The following is a 13815-nucleotide window of genomic DNA, read 5'->3' as shown; positions in this document are numbered from 1 at the left end:
CCCCCATAATCCAGGACAATCCACATCGCTGCCTAAGGCCTCAAGAAACCTCCTAATATAACCTAAATTGGTAAAGGGCAGGGCGGTGACCAGTCCAGACCAATCACAGGCGAACCATGGCGATGATTGCCGGCTTATCGGGATACCCTGGAATGCGCGGTGCGATGAATGAAACTGTAGCGCATATCCTTCACTGGACATGTCTTGTGAAGGGCGGGCAGTTCGGTTTTATGCGCTGCGCTAGCTTCCCCCGGAATTCAAATTTGAATTCTGTGGATATCTTCACCACGACCGAGTCTGATCGAATGCATGGGCTGCCCGCTAAAGGCTATCGCCTCTTCATGCAGCCTCCGTGACGGCAAAGGGGCACAACGACAGATCCTATACGGACGATATGTTAGCGACTGATGACGATATGATACGTAATGGTACTGCGGTGTCTGGAAATGATGCTGCTGGAGTTAAACAGGTATGTTATATGCACTTATGTGAGGATAGCATTCAAGTTACATTGCGCTGGATGTCTGCTTCGCGAAACTGCCCGTTTCTGTTGACAGGCTTAATGCTCACTTATTGCTTCAATATCTGCAGATACAAACTCCAGAATTGAGCTGTGCCATGGCTGCGAAAGATGATGATGCTCCTAACTCGACTGGGCCCGATTCTTCCGCGGAGACTACCGTAACTACGGTTTCTACGCCCACGCCCGCAACGCCTCAATCGGAACACTTTATGTTGTCGAAGCCTGTCGCAGGGGATACTCAGTCTGGAAAAAGCGAGGCTTTCCGAAATTTGGATAACTATATTGGCGTTGGTGTTTTGAGAAGGCGCAATGGAAGTTACGATAACGGATTCATAGCCCCTGTCGAACCGGATAACTTCCCAGCATCGGAAATCGCGGCTTTGGAAAGACACCACTGGATATGGACTGAGACGATAGAATTCGCGGAGAAATCGTCGTGGTGTGGCGTTCGCGTTTATGTGCTGCCTGACGACGTCGGGCGCAAGTCCATACCGCGTTCGAGCACAGCATTGAGGCGCGCACTCAAGGCAGTCATGATGAGGATTGACAGATCAGACGAAGCATGGAATGGAAGTATACAAGTAGATTTGAAGGCTACCGATCACCCTATGGATAGTCCGGAGGACGAGTCTCTTTGGTATATCTTCAATACGCTACAGGATCCGGAACCCCGATTGGATAGTATGAGAAATGCGTATGCGAAGAGAGCGATGCGAGAGCTACTTACAGTAACTGCGCATGGAGAGGAGGAATCAGGCCAGGATTACTCTGGGGTGCTGGGCCTCAAGACGCCTCTGTACCCTTACCAGCGTCGTTCGGCTGCTACTATGGTCCAGCGGGAAGCGCAGCCTGCGCAGGTGCTGGATCCGCGGCTGCAGGCATTTAAGAGCCCTAGAGGCGAGGAATACTACTACGACAAGGAAGAGGGGAGCATATTTCGGGAGAAGAAGATGTATTCGGAGGCTTGTGGAGGTATGCTGTCTGTGATTTTGCGTGAACGGCTGTCTGACTGGGTATAGGTATCCTTGCGGAAACCATGGGCTGCGGCAAGACACTCATTTGCTTGGCTGTAATCCTGGCAACGCGTGGTCATTTCCCCGAAATACCGCTCGAATACCAGGAGATGAAGAACCCCATCCGACAGGTGACGGGGAGTCTCGTTGAGATGGCAGCGGCGACAGCTGGCCGCTTCTCACTGCCTTGGAAGACCCACTTCGACACTCTGGGATACTACGGCACGTTCTATGAGCGATGTGTTATGGAGTGTGAGAGGCACCGTGGCGCCTATACTATACCTCCACCACCGGCAAGGCACAAAGGTCGAAGTGGAGTGGCGTATCCTAGACCGCCGCCTCAGCAAATCCGTCTTTGTTCGGGGACGTTGATCATCGTGCCCCCTAATCTGGTCAACCACTGGCACAATGAAATTTCGGCACACACCAATGGCTTGAAGGTGCTTGTACTAAGGAACAGCTCTGACAAGACTCCTTCACCAGATGAGTTATTGCAGTACGACATCGTTCTGTTTTCGCGAATTCGCTTCGAAAAGGAGGCGGGCGAGGTGGTCAATAACAGACGTATTTCATTTACGCCGGAAGAGTCCCCTTTGACGAAACTTCACTGGCTTCGGATCATCGTCGATGAAGGCCACAATGTGGCCGGTAGTGGTAATCGGACCACCATGATGCATATTCTGAGTCAGCTTCACATTGAGCGTCGGTGGATAGTGTCTGGAACTCCGTCCAGCGGGCTGTATGGGGTAGAAGTCAGTCTGGCTTCGCAGGAGACACATACTAGCGAAACTGATCTGACTGAGGCTACTACGACTGTGCTTCGTGGTAGAAAGAAGACCGGGAACGCCTTGGACAGTGAGCTCAAGGATCTCGACAAGCTACGATACATCGTGATTGACTTCCTCGACCTGAAGCCGTGGTCTAACCCTCGAACAAGCGACCCGGCTAATTGGACAAAGTACATTAAGCCCATCGGCGAAGATGGCAGGCGACGGAAAGCACAGTCTCTCCGGGCTACCCTGCAGAGTCTTGTTGTGCGACACCGTCTGGAGGTCATCCACAGTGAGATTCCTCTACCAAGACTGCATAACAAGGTCGTTCATCTGGAGCCTACCTTCTACGATAAATTGAACTTGAATATGTTTATCTTTGGCCTGGCCGTCAATGCCGTCACTTCGGAGCGCACCGACCAAGATTACATGTTCCATGCTCGGAACCGCAAGCACCTTAGCACCGTAATCAACAACCTTCGTCAAGCAGGGTTTTGGTGGGCTGGCTCGGACGATATTGCTCCCACGATTGACATCGCCCTGAAGCATCTGGAATTACGCGGGGACAAGACAAGCAAAGAGGACATAGAGACATTACGCGAAGGCGTTCGAATTGCACAAAAGGCTCAAGCATCTGGATGCTGGCGTGCTTTCAAGAGGATGCATGAACTCGGCGTTTTCATCCAGGACTTTCCCGAGCACGCTCGAAGTATGTGGGCCATTGACTCTTCGGTTGCGCACCAAGAGCCACTTCTTCTAGGCATCACACAGGCGCGGCATGCACAGAAATTCGTCACAAAGCACCTGAACACGTACGACCCAGCAGAAGGGCTTGCCGGTGCAGGGATCAAGGTCCGTCGCGAGCTCTCAGGGCGAGAAGGGGACAATCTGAGTCCCAAGAAGACCACTCCAGACAAACCTGTCAAGAGCAACTCACCCAAAAAGACATATACCAAGGGGCTATTCAAGACCCTACCGGAGGAATCCCCTCTCACACAAACCAAACTGGTCGCCACAGCCTCAGCAAAGCTAACATACCTCCTGGACCAAGTGTCCGAGCTGCACAAAACCGAAAAAATCATCATCTTCTACGACAACAACAACGCCGCCTTCTGGATAGCCGAAGGCCTCGAACTCCTTGGTATAGACTTCCGCATCTATGCCAGCACCCTCAAACCCACCATGAGAGCAGAATACCTCGCCCTATTCCGCGAGTCAGAGGAGGTGCGCGTCCTCCTAATGGACCTGCGCCAGGCATCGCACGGCCTGCACATCGCCAACGCCTCCCGAGTCTTCATAGTCAATCCCATCTGGCAACCGAACGTCGAAAGCCAGGCCATCAAACGAGCCCATCGAATCGGCCAAACCCGCCCCGTGTTCGTCGAGACCCTCGTCCTCAAAGACACCCTCGAAGACAAGATGTTGAAGCGCAGAAAAGCAATGACAGACAGCGAGATCCACCACGCCGAACGAGACCTCCTAGACGACAGCACCATGAGCTCCATAATCCAGAACGAGCGTTACATCCCCATGCCCGAAACCGAAGACTCTAGCTTCACCCGAGGCGCGTTCCTGAAACATCCAGCTGGCCTATTCGACCGACACAAGCTTGCCGTTGCCGATGACGAGGAGAAAGAAACAACAAGCAGGCCGGGACTACCGGATCACAGCAGCAACCCGCGGAAGCGGAAACATGTTAGAAGCGTGGATATAGACGAAAGCACCGACGAGCCGGATCTCATCACGCCAAAGAGGCGTAAGTCCACGTCTCCTGGTCTGGACTTTCTCTCGCCGCACGGCATCCTCATGACACCTCCGCGAGCCTGGAGCCGGTCTCCTCGGGCTTCGCCATTTCCGGTGGTAGAAACGGATAGTGCTCACGCGAGCACGGACGGCGCAGAAGCAGCAGGCCAACCGGGGAAGAAGAGGGTATCTGGTTCGGAGGGGCATGTCCTGATTGACATATCAAATCAAACATGACTGCTGTACGTAGATGACTGTAAATGATATCAATTATACCCTGATTCTCACATACACACATATAGCGAATAGCGTAAGCTACCGCATATTTCAATCCCTTACGATGGATGTAAGAACCAAAGTGCGATAAGGGGAAAAAAAAACAACCACACTCCTCCGATCAGATAAGACTGCCCCACCACCCACCTCAGCCCCACCATGCCTATATCACATCACGTCTTCTCAGTTCTCACCTTCATCATTCATTCCTTTCCCAATCCCCACCCCCCAACATCCCAACCCAAGATGCCGCCTCCTCCTCCTCCTCAAAAACAGAAAACAACAACCATAATCGCCATCTCCGGCCCCTCCAGCAGCGGCAAAACGACCCTCGCTCGACTCCTCCAACGCATCTTCTCCAAACTAACCCCGCAAACAAACACAACCTCGAATCTCCGAACATTCATCGTCCACGAAGACGACTTTTACCATCCAGATGACAAGTACGATTGCCCTCTGTTGTCCTTTACCCCCTACAACCTAATCTGTGAGTAATTGAAATTGATAAAACCATATAATAGAATCCCCCTAATCCCGCACCCCCGCAACCCCACCACCTCGATCCAAAACTGGGATACGCTTTCAGCACTCGACATCCCATTCCTCAGCGCCGCATTATCCTACATCCACTCGCACGGACACTTGCCTCCGCGCCTACGGTCAAAGGAAGATTTGAATGATGTGGCGGAGTCCGGAGTGTCAGAGGAGGTGGTATCTCGGATGAGGGAGGTGGTTAGGGAACGGGTTCCTGGGTACTTTCTTGATACTAAGGTCAATTCTGCTTCTACTTCTGAGGATGGGGATGGGGATGGTGTCAGGACGATCGTCTTCCTGGAGGGGTTTCTGCTCTTCGCACCCCCCAAGGAGGAAGATCCGGACCATGGGTTGAGGGAGGTGCAGGAGAAGATGGATGTGAGGTTGTTTTTGCCGGCGAGGTATGATAATGTTAAGGAGAGGAGGGAGGGGAGGAGTGGGTATGTGACTATTGGGCCGGCGCCGGTACATCAGGGTAGTGAGGGTGAGAGTGGTGATAGTGGTGGGGGTACGGAATTGCCGCAGAGAGGGTCGGTGGAGGTGGATTTGGAGAAGGAGGATGATCGGCCGCCGCAGAATTTCTGGACGGATCCGCCGGGGTATGTTGATGATATTGTGTGGCCTAATTATGTGCAGGATCATGCGTGGTTGTTGTTGCCGGAGAGGGACGAAGGGTCGGCGGAGTTGAGGAATGCGGACACGCAGGAGCTGGTCAAGCTGGTGGGACAGGGAGTGAATCTGAGAATGGATGCGGGTGTAACGGTGGCTCCTGGACAGGGAGAGGCGTCTATGACGGACATTCTCGAGTGGGCGGTCGAGGAAGTACTCAAACACATTGCGGAAACAGAAGGACAATGAGAACCTGGTTCATCTGTAGTACCTAACTACACAGAGTACCTCCCCGAAGCCACTCCCTTTTCATTCATATCAGTACCTATTCCTCTTTTCCATCTTTCCTATTATGCGACAGTCTCGCCGTGGATCTCGCTTTCCACTGGGCCCCGCCATCCAAGCCAGTAATCAATCCTATCCCGAAAAGTCAACTCATGTTCAGATTGCAGTGACTCAGGGCTTTGCGGTGCAGCTGGTGCCGACCTCGTAGACTCGTGGCCCACTTTCGTGGTCTCAGCAACCATTGTTACCTCTTCGTTCGCCTCCACAGAAATACTGACTCCTGGCGTTGGATCATCTTTAGAATTGCCTTCCCATGACATATCGGGCTGACTGATGTAGCTTGGCCAACGTACTGTCGTCGGTTGACTCATGTTAAGGCTTTCCGCAGCCAAATCGGCAACAGTGGGTGTTGCCTTAGTTGGCGAAGCCACAGCATCAATGATGGTATTGTTGAGCCAGAACGCTAAAATGGTCCCCAGAACATAGAGAGCGCATATGAAGACGAGTCTCATCTTCTGTATAATGTTATCTGATCTTGGAATGCTCTCACTTGTGCAACCATCCAATGGCTGTTTGTCCTCATCAGGTAGGTCCGCGACAACAGCAACGGCACTTTTGTCTGCAGGCTTCTTCGAGCCATCAATTCCCGGTTCCTCCATTTCGTAGCCACGAGAACGCTCAATACGTGAGACTGATACAGCCTCCACTTTTTCGAATGTTCGTCGGAGGTGATGTCTAACACGGTCACTCGGGCTGGTAAACCCCGGATAAATTCGTGGGAGCCAACTGATTGCTTGGTGTTGGGGAAGCCGAACTGTCCAGTTCACACAGAACAGTTCAAGATCTCGGGGAGAGCAAATAATCTGTAGGTAAGCAGAGCCAATACCGACGTTCTCCCTTGCTGGAATATGGATCATCTTTAGACCGCTTTCTTGAGCATCAAGGTTACTGCGGTAAACACTATCTGGACCCCCGTCGACAGAGAGAATGAGACAGCATGTTTCGGCCCAAAAGCAACGGTTGTGCAGTCTGACAGAGCAGACGGCGTGGTATGTTGCCTGCAATTCTGGCGGACTCTCAGCTTTGGCAGAGGCCACTGCATATTCGGCTCTGATCTCCTGGTGCACCGTAAAGTCCTTGACAACTCCGTAAAATGTCCGGTCACACCTTCGCAACGGGATCACAAGGTCACCCGCATAGCTGAACTCACCCAGGAAGCAATTTTCCACGACCTTATGTCTCTGTAAGTTCGTGGTGCGGAACTCGAGACCATGTTCCTCTGGCATGAGAAAGAGAAGGTACCCAAACTCGCCAGTTACCAACTTAGGTAGGCCTTGGATTACTAAATCATTCCATCCGCTCTGCTTTCTTTGCCGCAGGGACACGGATACAGTAACAATGAACTTGTAGTGTCCTGGCTGAAGTTTGGAAGGATTCTTGACTATTAAAGTACCACTGTCAATAGTCAAAACTGGTTCGCAGTGTACATTCGAGCGTGACTCGTCATCGATTTGTGTGGAGGTTCCCTTTTCGTCCGTAGTCTTTTCATGAGAAGGTTGCGGTATGGTGAGCTTTGGAAGTAGTCGAGGCTCTGTAATTTCCTTCGGTTCGCTATCAGCTACCATAAATGCCTCCCTGGGGCTGGAAATGGATAGTGGCGCTTCTTTCACAGCTGGAACGGACAGTGATGAGCCCGCATTTGAACGTTTCCTGGAGGGGCCTTTGCGCACTTTGCCGGATGCTTTTACGGTACCTTCATGTGAAGGCTCAGGTAACCATGTAATTTTATCAATTGAAGAGAAGTCTGCATTGACTTCACCGAAGCTGGACCGCTCCATCACTGGCCGTTTAAGTCTACGATCTGGTCCTTCGGCCGTGTCTGGGTGCGCTGGTGATGAGTCGAGAGTAGCACAGGCATCACTGGCTTCGAGCTGCATATCACTTGCTATTCCCTTGACCTCAAAAGCACTGGCTATACCCTTATGGTGCATACTGCTGGAAGAAATATCTTGTGTTATATGGTCACTTTGGGCCCCGCTGGGCGGATCATTGTGCCTTTCCTTCGCAACGGAAACTGGGTGTCTATCGTGGTCTGCCCAGCCCTCAAGTATTTCCCTTTTATGTTCCGGTTTTGCAGGACTGATGTTGGTAATATGATCCTTCCGCGTAGCTTTCCTACTATGATCCTCCGTATCCGAGCCCGGCGGAGAGTCCGTCAGGCCTGCGGCAGCAGCACTTCTTTTCCCCAGATTATGCTGCTTGATAGCATCAATAATCCTAGTATACTCATCGCTAATATCGGATACAGATGACGTATGAGCCGAAGGCTGACCCAGCTGATCGGTTCCTATATGGCAATCAGAGTGATCACCAGCAGTCCCATCAACTGAGGATACTAAATCTCGAGCCGAATTCTCGATATTTGCGCGAACATGTCCCTCAGAAAGCTCTGGACCAGATATTGGAGAATGTGCTGGGTAAGAGTCTGTTGTTGTAGAAGAAAAGGCGAACAAAGGACTGGAAGGGGAGCTCGAGCTTGACCAAGTACCATCACTATACTGGTCAGGCTGAAGCCGAACCAACTGTGTATTGACGATAGAAACCCCGGTAGATCTGACATTCAAGATGGACAGCTGCGTGTTGGGGATGCAATGGGCCTAAGTTCGACGAAGGGGAAATTTCTCGATGAGCAATGGACAAAGAACAGTCATAGGGATGTATTCAGCTCACCACCATAGAGATTCTGCAGTTGACGGGCTCATCTAGGCTGCCGCTCCAGGTACTTCGAATATCCAGGTTGGAGACCTCCAGAGAGGCCTGCGGCGGAGATACTGGACGGAATTCGTCTTCGTAAGAAGCCATGATCAGAAGAGTGATTGGTTTGACGATGCGTTGAGGTAAAAATATCAGAGCAGACTCGAGCGGACGACAACACAGCTGCGTGTAAGCAGAATGATTGTAAGAGCAGAATGGGAGCAAGACTAAATGAGTGAATGCTAGCAACTGTGGAGTGAAGAGTGAAGGCGACGATTTAACGAGGGGAAGAAGCCGGTTGATTTGCGCTCCAGTTGGGAAGCTCCCCCAAAAAGGAAGGCAACACCCGGCCTATCCCCAGGCAGCCCAGCCCACCTTTAGTCTGCGAATATAACTTCTGTGCTGGAAGGAATAACTCCAGCTGAATTGTTCTGGGATTAACCATTTTAATAATAACGAGAAGTGGCAGCATAACCATTAAGCTACCCATCTCAAGTCAAATTCTGTCAAGTTAATATGTACATCGAAGTCAACCGTCCAGCCATCATCCCGTCATCACTCGATCCAAAGCCGTAACCATAACATAATAACGGGGAATAGAAATAACAATCAAACACTTGTAGTATGGTTATCCCATTTTGAATCCCCGAGGCGCCATTTATCCCCAGAGCCCGATTCTTGTTCCCAGTAAAAGCAAAACACCCGTCCAACTGTCTATCCAAGGAGGTAAAAAGCAAAGAGAAAGAACAACCAGAGCAAAATCGACCATCGATCAAGATCACGAGCAACCGAGCCATAGTAGCCTAAGCACTCCGAAACCACTTATCGCGGGGTCCCATTCGCTGAAGCAGGTTGCTCAAAGGACGCCTGGCCAGGCGTAGAACCGTACCTGTCCACTTCATTGGCAGCAATAGGTTGTGAAGGAAGGATCGGCGTCGCTGCTTGAGAAGACTGATCGAAATAGCCTCGTGCCGCTGCACCGTTGGTTCCTTGAGCAAAATTTCGATTCCGTTGTTGCAAAGGAGGAAGGATTGTGGACCCAGTCTGGTATTGCGAACGAGGGTAGCTTTGTGGCATCATTGCTCCCGTCGAGTCCGCTGTCTATCCAGAATAATATACGGTTCTTAGCTTCTCGTCCTTAACGACGGGTGGTAGGCGGAGTCCATACAGGAGTACCAGGCGCGTTGACCATTCCTAAGGACTGCATCGTGGCCTGCTGGCTGGATCGACCGTGTGCCCCAGGGTCTTGCATCTGGGGTACCTGAGTGGAGGACGGAATTCCGTAAGACATCTGCCATATTGTTAGCGTCCTGCTTAAAAAACCCCGGCCCTGGAAACGACGCTTCGTGGGGGCGCTGCCGTTCTCTCAAGCCGGTCTCTTAAACAACGAATCGGGCAGACGAACCGCATAATCTGGAACCGCCGTGTGCCCGGCAGGGTAGCCTTGCATCATAGGAGTTGCGTAGCCGCCTGGCTGATTGTAGATCGCCGTTTGAGGGTACGTATCCATCTGACGCATCCGCCCATCCGTGTCATACATTCCCCGGGTCCCAAGATCTATAGATGACATTCGCGGCCGCTTACTGGGGTGTGTCTGCTGTCCATAGTACCCGTAATCCCGACTCGTCGTCGGGTAAGCGCTGAACGCGTTGCTTGGCATTTGGATCGAAGAACGATCCGGCGAGCGCGGAATCGGCTGCGGATACTCCTCTGGCCGGGGGACAGGTCGTTTGCTGTCTCACTGGTCAATCATACAAAACCACTTCTCGCAGGTTTCCCAGCCACTGGGCTACTTCACTCACATCAGTGTTCGTGGCTCCTTTCTAATTCTCAACTTCACACCTTGGTCCGCGAAAGATCTGGACAAGAACGTCGACTCTGCCATGCCCGGAAAACTTTTCGGCGGGTACACTGTACGGGGTCAGGAGCTGTATTCTCATGAACAGGGGTTCGCGAGGAAGTGAACGAACCGGTAAATCTATCTGTGATGATTGACTTCAAATGGGTTACGACGTCCCTTTAACCGCCGCAAAATCAGCATGCGCTTCACACAGGCTGTGGAGAGGCTTGTTGGGAGCTACCGCGAAGCCAAAAGGAAACCTACTTTCGCATTTCGAAGAGAGTGAACTTGAGCCGAAAATCTCCCTCGATCTTTACTGACAAGTCCCCCCAAACGAAGAACCCGCCATCTGATCCAGATCCAGTCAGTAAGCCGATTTAAGGCCTGTTTTCAGGCTCCCTCGAGGACCCAGCTTACCAGTATTATCCACATCTTTCAACCTGTGGAGAGACGAAACCAGTGTGCCGGTCAGAGCGGTGGACGGGGCCACGGGAACCGGATTGTCCTCTGACGCGTCATACAAGCTGCAGCACATAAAATAATAAGGGCTCTGCAAGTAATGCCTATCGAGGTTTGTCAGTGGGCTGAGTTCACCAACACAACACAAATCTCAAGCGCGAACACCTACTGCGCGAGATAGGTCCCCTCCTCTCTCACTCGAATCTGCACAATCGGCGGTGGATCTACTGGCTTGCGCTCTGCAGCGGGGAAACAGTTCCCAAGTCAACTTCTGCTCGTCCGCTGGGGGCTGCTTTTCAAGAGAAGAATGGAAGAGACTGGCAAAGCGGGCGATTCCACATACCTTTCTCCTTCCCACCCGCCACGCGCGCCCGGTTGGGCTGCTGGCGAACGATCAGGTCAAAGTCGGAGCTGGTAATCATAGTCAGTTGAATGCCCTGGGTAGCTGAGTAAGAGTTGGGAAGTTATTTTAACGAGGTCCAACAAACTGGGGAGGACAAACCTCTGAGAATCGCGGGCAAGGGAAGCGTCCGGAAACGTCGACGCACTCATCAAGGCGAGCTCTCAAGGATCGAACCTAAGCAAATACGGGAGCCAAAGGATCCAAATCGGATAACCGCAAGAACGGACAGCTGTGAACCACGTCTGAACAACAGAAGGTGGCCAGGGGAAAAGTGAGATATGATGAAGAAACAAAGAATGAACCGATGGATTAACAGCAGGGAAGAAGAGTTCGGGTCTCTGGAACCTAGCAGCCAGCGACTTGTGGTTCGACGAAGCACTAGAAGAGAGAATGATACACGGTGGGGGTGAAAGAGGGGAGTTGGGGTTGGTTAAAGATGGGACACGACGGTATGATTGACTAGTTAGTCAGTCCGTAGCAGCTGGAGCTGGACCTTCGACCCAACTTCCGGAGTGGAGAATCCGTAGGAAAACACCGTCTGGGCTGCCACTTGCGTCGGGACGCTGGGAAAGATGGCCGAAATTGCAGTAGCACCGTCAAGTAGTTTTCAAGCTGCAATGAGGCGAATGCGGTACGAAAACGGCGCCGAGAAGGAAGAAAAAGATGGATGGTGTCGTCAGAATGCAAGCGGCAAGAGCCAGCCGAGCACGGTTCCAGACAAACCTTAACCAGCCAATTCGACCCAAGTGGATTGCTAAGTAAGTTGCTTTGCTTCCTTTTCCACTTCTTCTTCACTTTTGACTGGACTGCCTTTTTTCTTTTGACTCTTATAGGGGAAGAGAGCTTCTTGAGTTTGCGGCTGCTGCTGTTGTTGCTTGTTGTTGCTGCGGCTCCGATTCGAGAAATAATGTAGTAGTAGAAGTAGTAGTAGAAGGGTGTTCGTCACTTTTCTTTATTTTCCTCTTTTGCTTTTTTTTTTTCCCTTCCCTTCTCACTCTTTTTTTTCTCCGATTAAACTCTTTTGGTTTTCTCTTTTTTTCCTTCCTTTTTTTTTCTCCCCTCTCTTTATGTGTTGTTGGGTCTTGTTCTTCTTCGCTTGTTTTTGCTTGTTATTCAAGGATTCGCTTTTTCTTTAAAAAAATTTTCCTTTTCGTTCTTTCGAGGCCTTTTTCAGTAATGTATTTTTTTTACCCTTGGAGGGATATTCTTCACGTGAGGATGAAACGTCGTGGGTGCCTGGCCAATCTAGTTCTTTTGGCTCCTTCACCTGAAGAAAATTCCGGGAATCCAAATGGTGCTGTGCTGCGACCGTGGTGTCTGTCTGGGTCATTCAATGGACGCCCGGGTCTAGACGTCACAGATCGCGCGGCCGAGTAGAGAAGGAAAAGAAAAAAAAATATTAAGGGAAAAAATCACAGACCAACTCGAGCGGAAAACAAAATAATTTTCGCGCCCCTCCTTCGAAACAAAATTTGCCCAAAAGTCAAATGAATAATAATAGTAGCAGCAGGCAAGCAAATAGTAGTTTGAAGCGAGCGAGCACTAGGTGTGGCGGGATTGAACACCGCCCAGCGATCAGACGGTAGCTGAACGATGGGTCAACAAAAGTCGCCTCTGACAGGTCTCTGACGCACAAAAATCCACGAAAATATATGCGTGGTGCCCGAGGGTGTGTCAGAATTAGGAAGTCTAGGGTAAAAATTTACTGGAAATCAAGAGGACAGCCAGCTGAAGGGTGAACCAGACAAATGGCCTAGTGGAGCTGTACCGGAAATCGCAGAGCAACGCCGGCCACTGTTCGGCCGTCGAATGGTATCGTTCCCAGTCACTTCAACCACGGTTGGGCATGCGGGCTAGGGTGTTGTATCAGCCTTGACGATCCGACAGGAACCGCAGCGACATGGAGATGATGCGCACATTGGCAAGTCCCGAGAAGGAAAAATGGGAGGGAGGGGAAATGACAAAAAGTTCGCATCCAAACTGCGGCCACCTGCACAAGACTCAAAGTCTACCTCCCTCCTTTCTAGGCTGGATCGCCTGAGAACCAACAGACCACTGGTTCGAGTTAGGCACGAAATCCACCGCGTTTGCGGCAAGCCACTACCCCCTTCCCCGAGCAATTCCCCAACCCACACGCGCAACGGCGTGGTCTCGTGCGCGTGGAGATGGAGCCGGCTATGCAAGTGATCAGACCCGTATCTAGGCGCCACGCAGGGTCTCCAGCTCTTGATTTGGCGCCAGTGAAGTTGTTTGATGCTGGTCGGTGCGCGCGTCTAAAGTCTCCAGTCAGACTCGTACTGTATCGTCGTTCCTTCAGCACTCTACTGAGGAAGAAGCCAGTTATCTCTGCGCTGGTTTGAGAAGAGCGACGCTCATCCGTAGATAGATAGGCCCTTTAGTCCGTCGCCCTTTTTCAGTTGCTGGCTCCTACTTATCCGCCTATCAAAGTTTTTCTGCGTTTCGGCCGAGGAGTCAGCATCACAAGCAGTAAACATCATCCCTCTTCATCACCTCACTTCCGTTCACACCACCACCACCACCACCGCTACCATGATCAATAACGACACAGCATCACAAGGACACGACGAACCATTGACTGACCTCTT

At 51.4% G+C, this 13815-nt stretch overlaps 4 protein-coding genes across 4 annotated transcripts; 2 read left to right on the top strand and 2 right to left on the bottom strand.

The window, feature by feature from the left end:
• Positions 1-394: 394 nt before the first annotated feature.
• Positions 395-4286, top strand: AKAW2_51551A (DEAD/DEAH box helicase; the record flags this gene model as incomplete). The annotated part of the gene is made up of 3 exons (XM_041691493.1): positions 395-469; positions 592-1495; positions 1543-4286. The coding sequence occupies 3 exons, from the start codon at positions 395-397 to the stop codon at positions 4284-4286; spliced, it is 3723 nt and encodes a 1240-aa protein (XP_041544972.1).
• Positions 4287-4484: 198 nt separating this feature from the next.
• On the top strand, positions 4485-5717 carry NRK1 (ribosylnicotinamide kinase; the record flags this gene model as incomplete). Its single annotated transcript, XM_041691492.1, has 2 exons — positions 4485-4768; positions 4847-5717. 2 exons carry the CDS (start codon positions 4485-4487, stop codon positions 5715-5717), a joined length of 1155 nt encoding a protein of 384 aa, XP_041544971.1.
• A 101-nt stretch (positions 5718-5818) lies between these two features.
• Positions 5819-8615, bottom strand: AKAW2_51549S (uncharacterized protein; the record flags this gene model as incomplete). Its single annotated transcript, XM_041691491.1, has 2 exons — positions 5819-8410; positions 8484-8615. The coding sequence occupies 2 exons, from the start codon at positions 8613-8615 to the stop codon at positions 5819-5821; spliced, it is 2724 nt and encodes a 907-aa protein (XP_041544970.1).
• Positions 8616-9645: 1030 nt separating this feature from the next.
• Positions 9646-11358, bottom strand: vosA (the record flags this gene model as incomplete). The annotated part of the gene is made up of 9 exons (XM_041691489.1): positions 9646-9798; positions 9913-10240; positions 10310-10418; positions 10478-10524; positions 10612-10696; positions 10765-10910; positions 10976-11045; positions 11150-11217; positions 11309-11358. The coding sequence occupies 9 exons, from the start codon at positions 11356-11358 to the stop codon at positions 9646-9648; spliced, it is 1056 nt and encodes a 351-aa protein (XP_041544969.1).
• Positions 11359-13815: the final 2457 nt, after the last annotated feature.

Source organism: Aspergillus luchuensis, chromosome 5 (assembly GCF_016861625.1).
Source record: "Aspergillus luchuensis IFO 4308 DNA, chromosome 5, nearly complete sequence".
In the NCBI taxonomy this organism is placed as follows: Eukaryota; Fungi; Ascomycota; class Eurotiomycetes; order Eurotiales; family Aspergillaceae; genus Aspergillus; species Aspergillus luchuensis.
The sequence above is the reverse complement of the archived record's forward strand: the minus strand, read 5'-3'. Positions and strand labels throughout refer to the sequence as shown.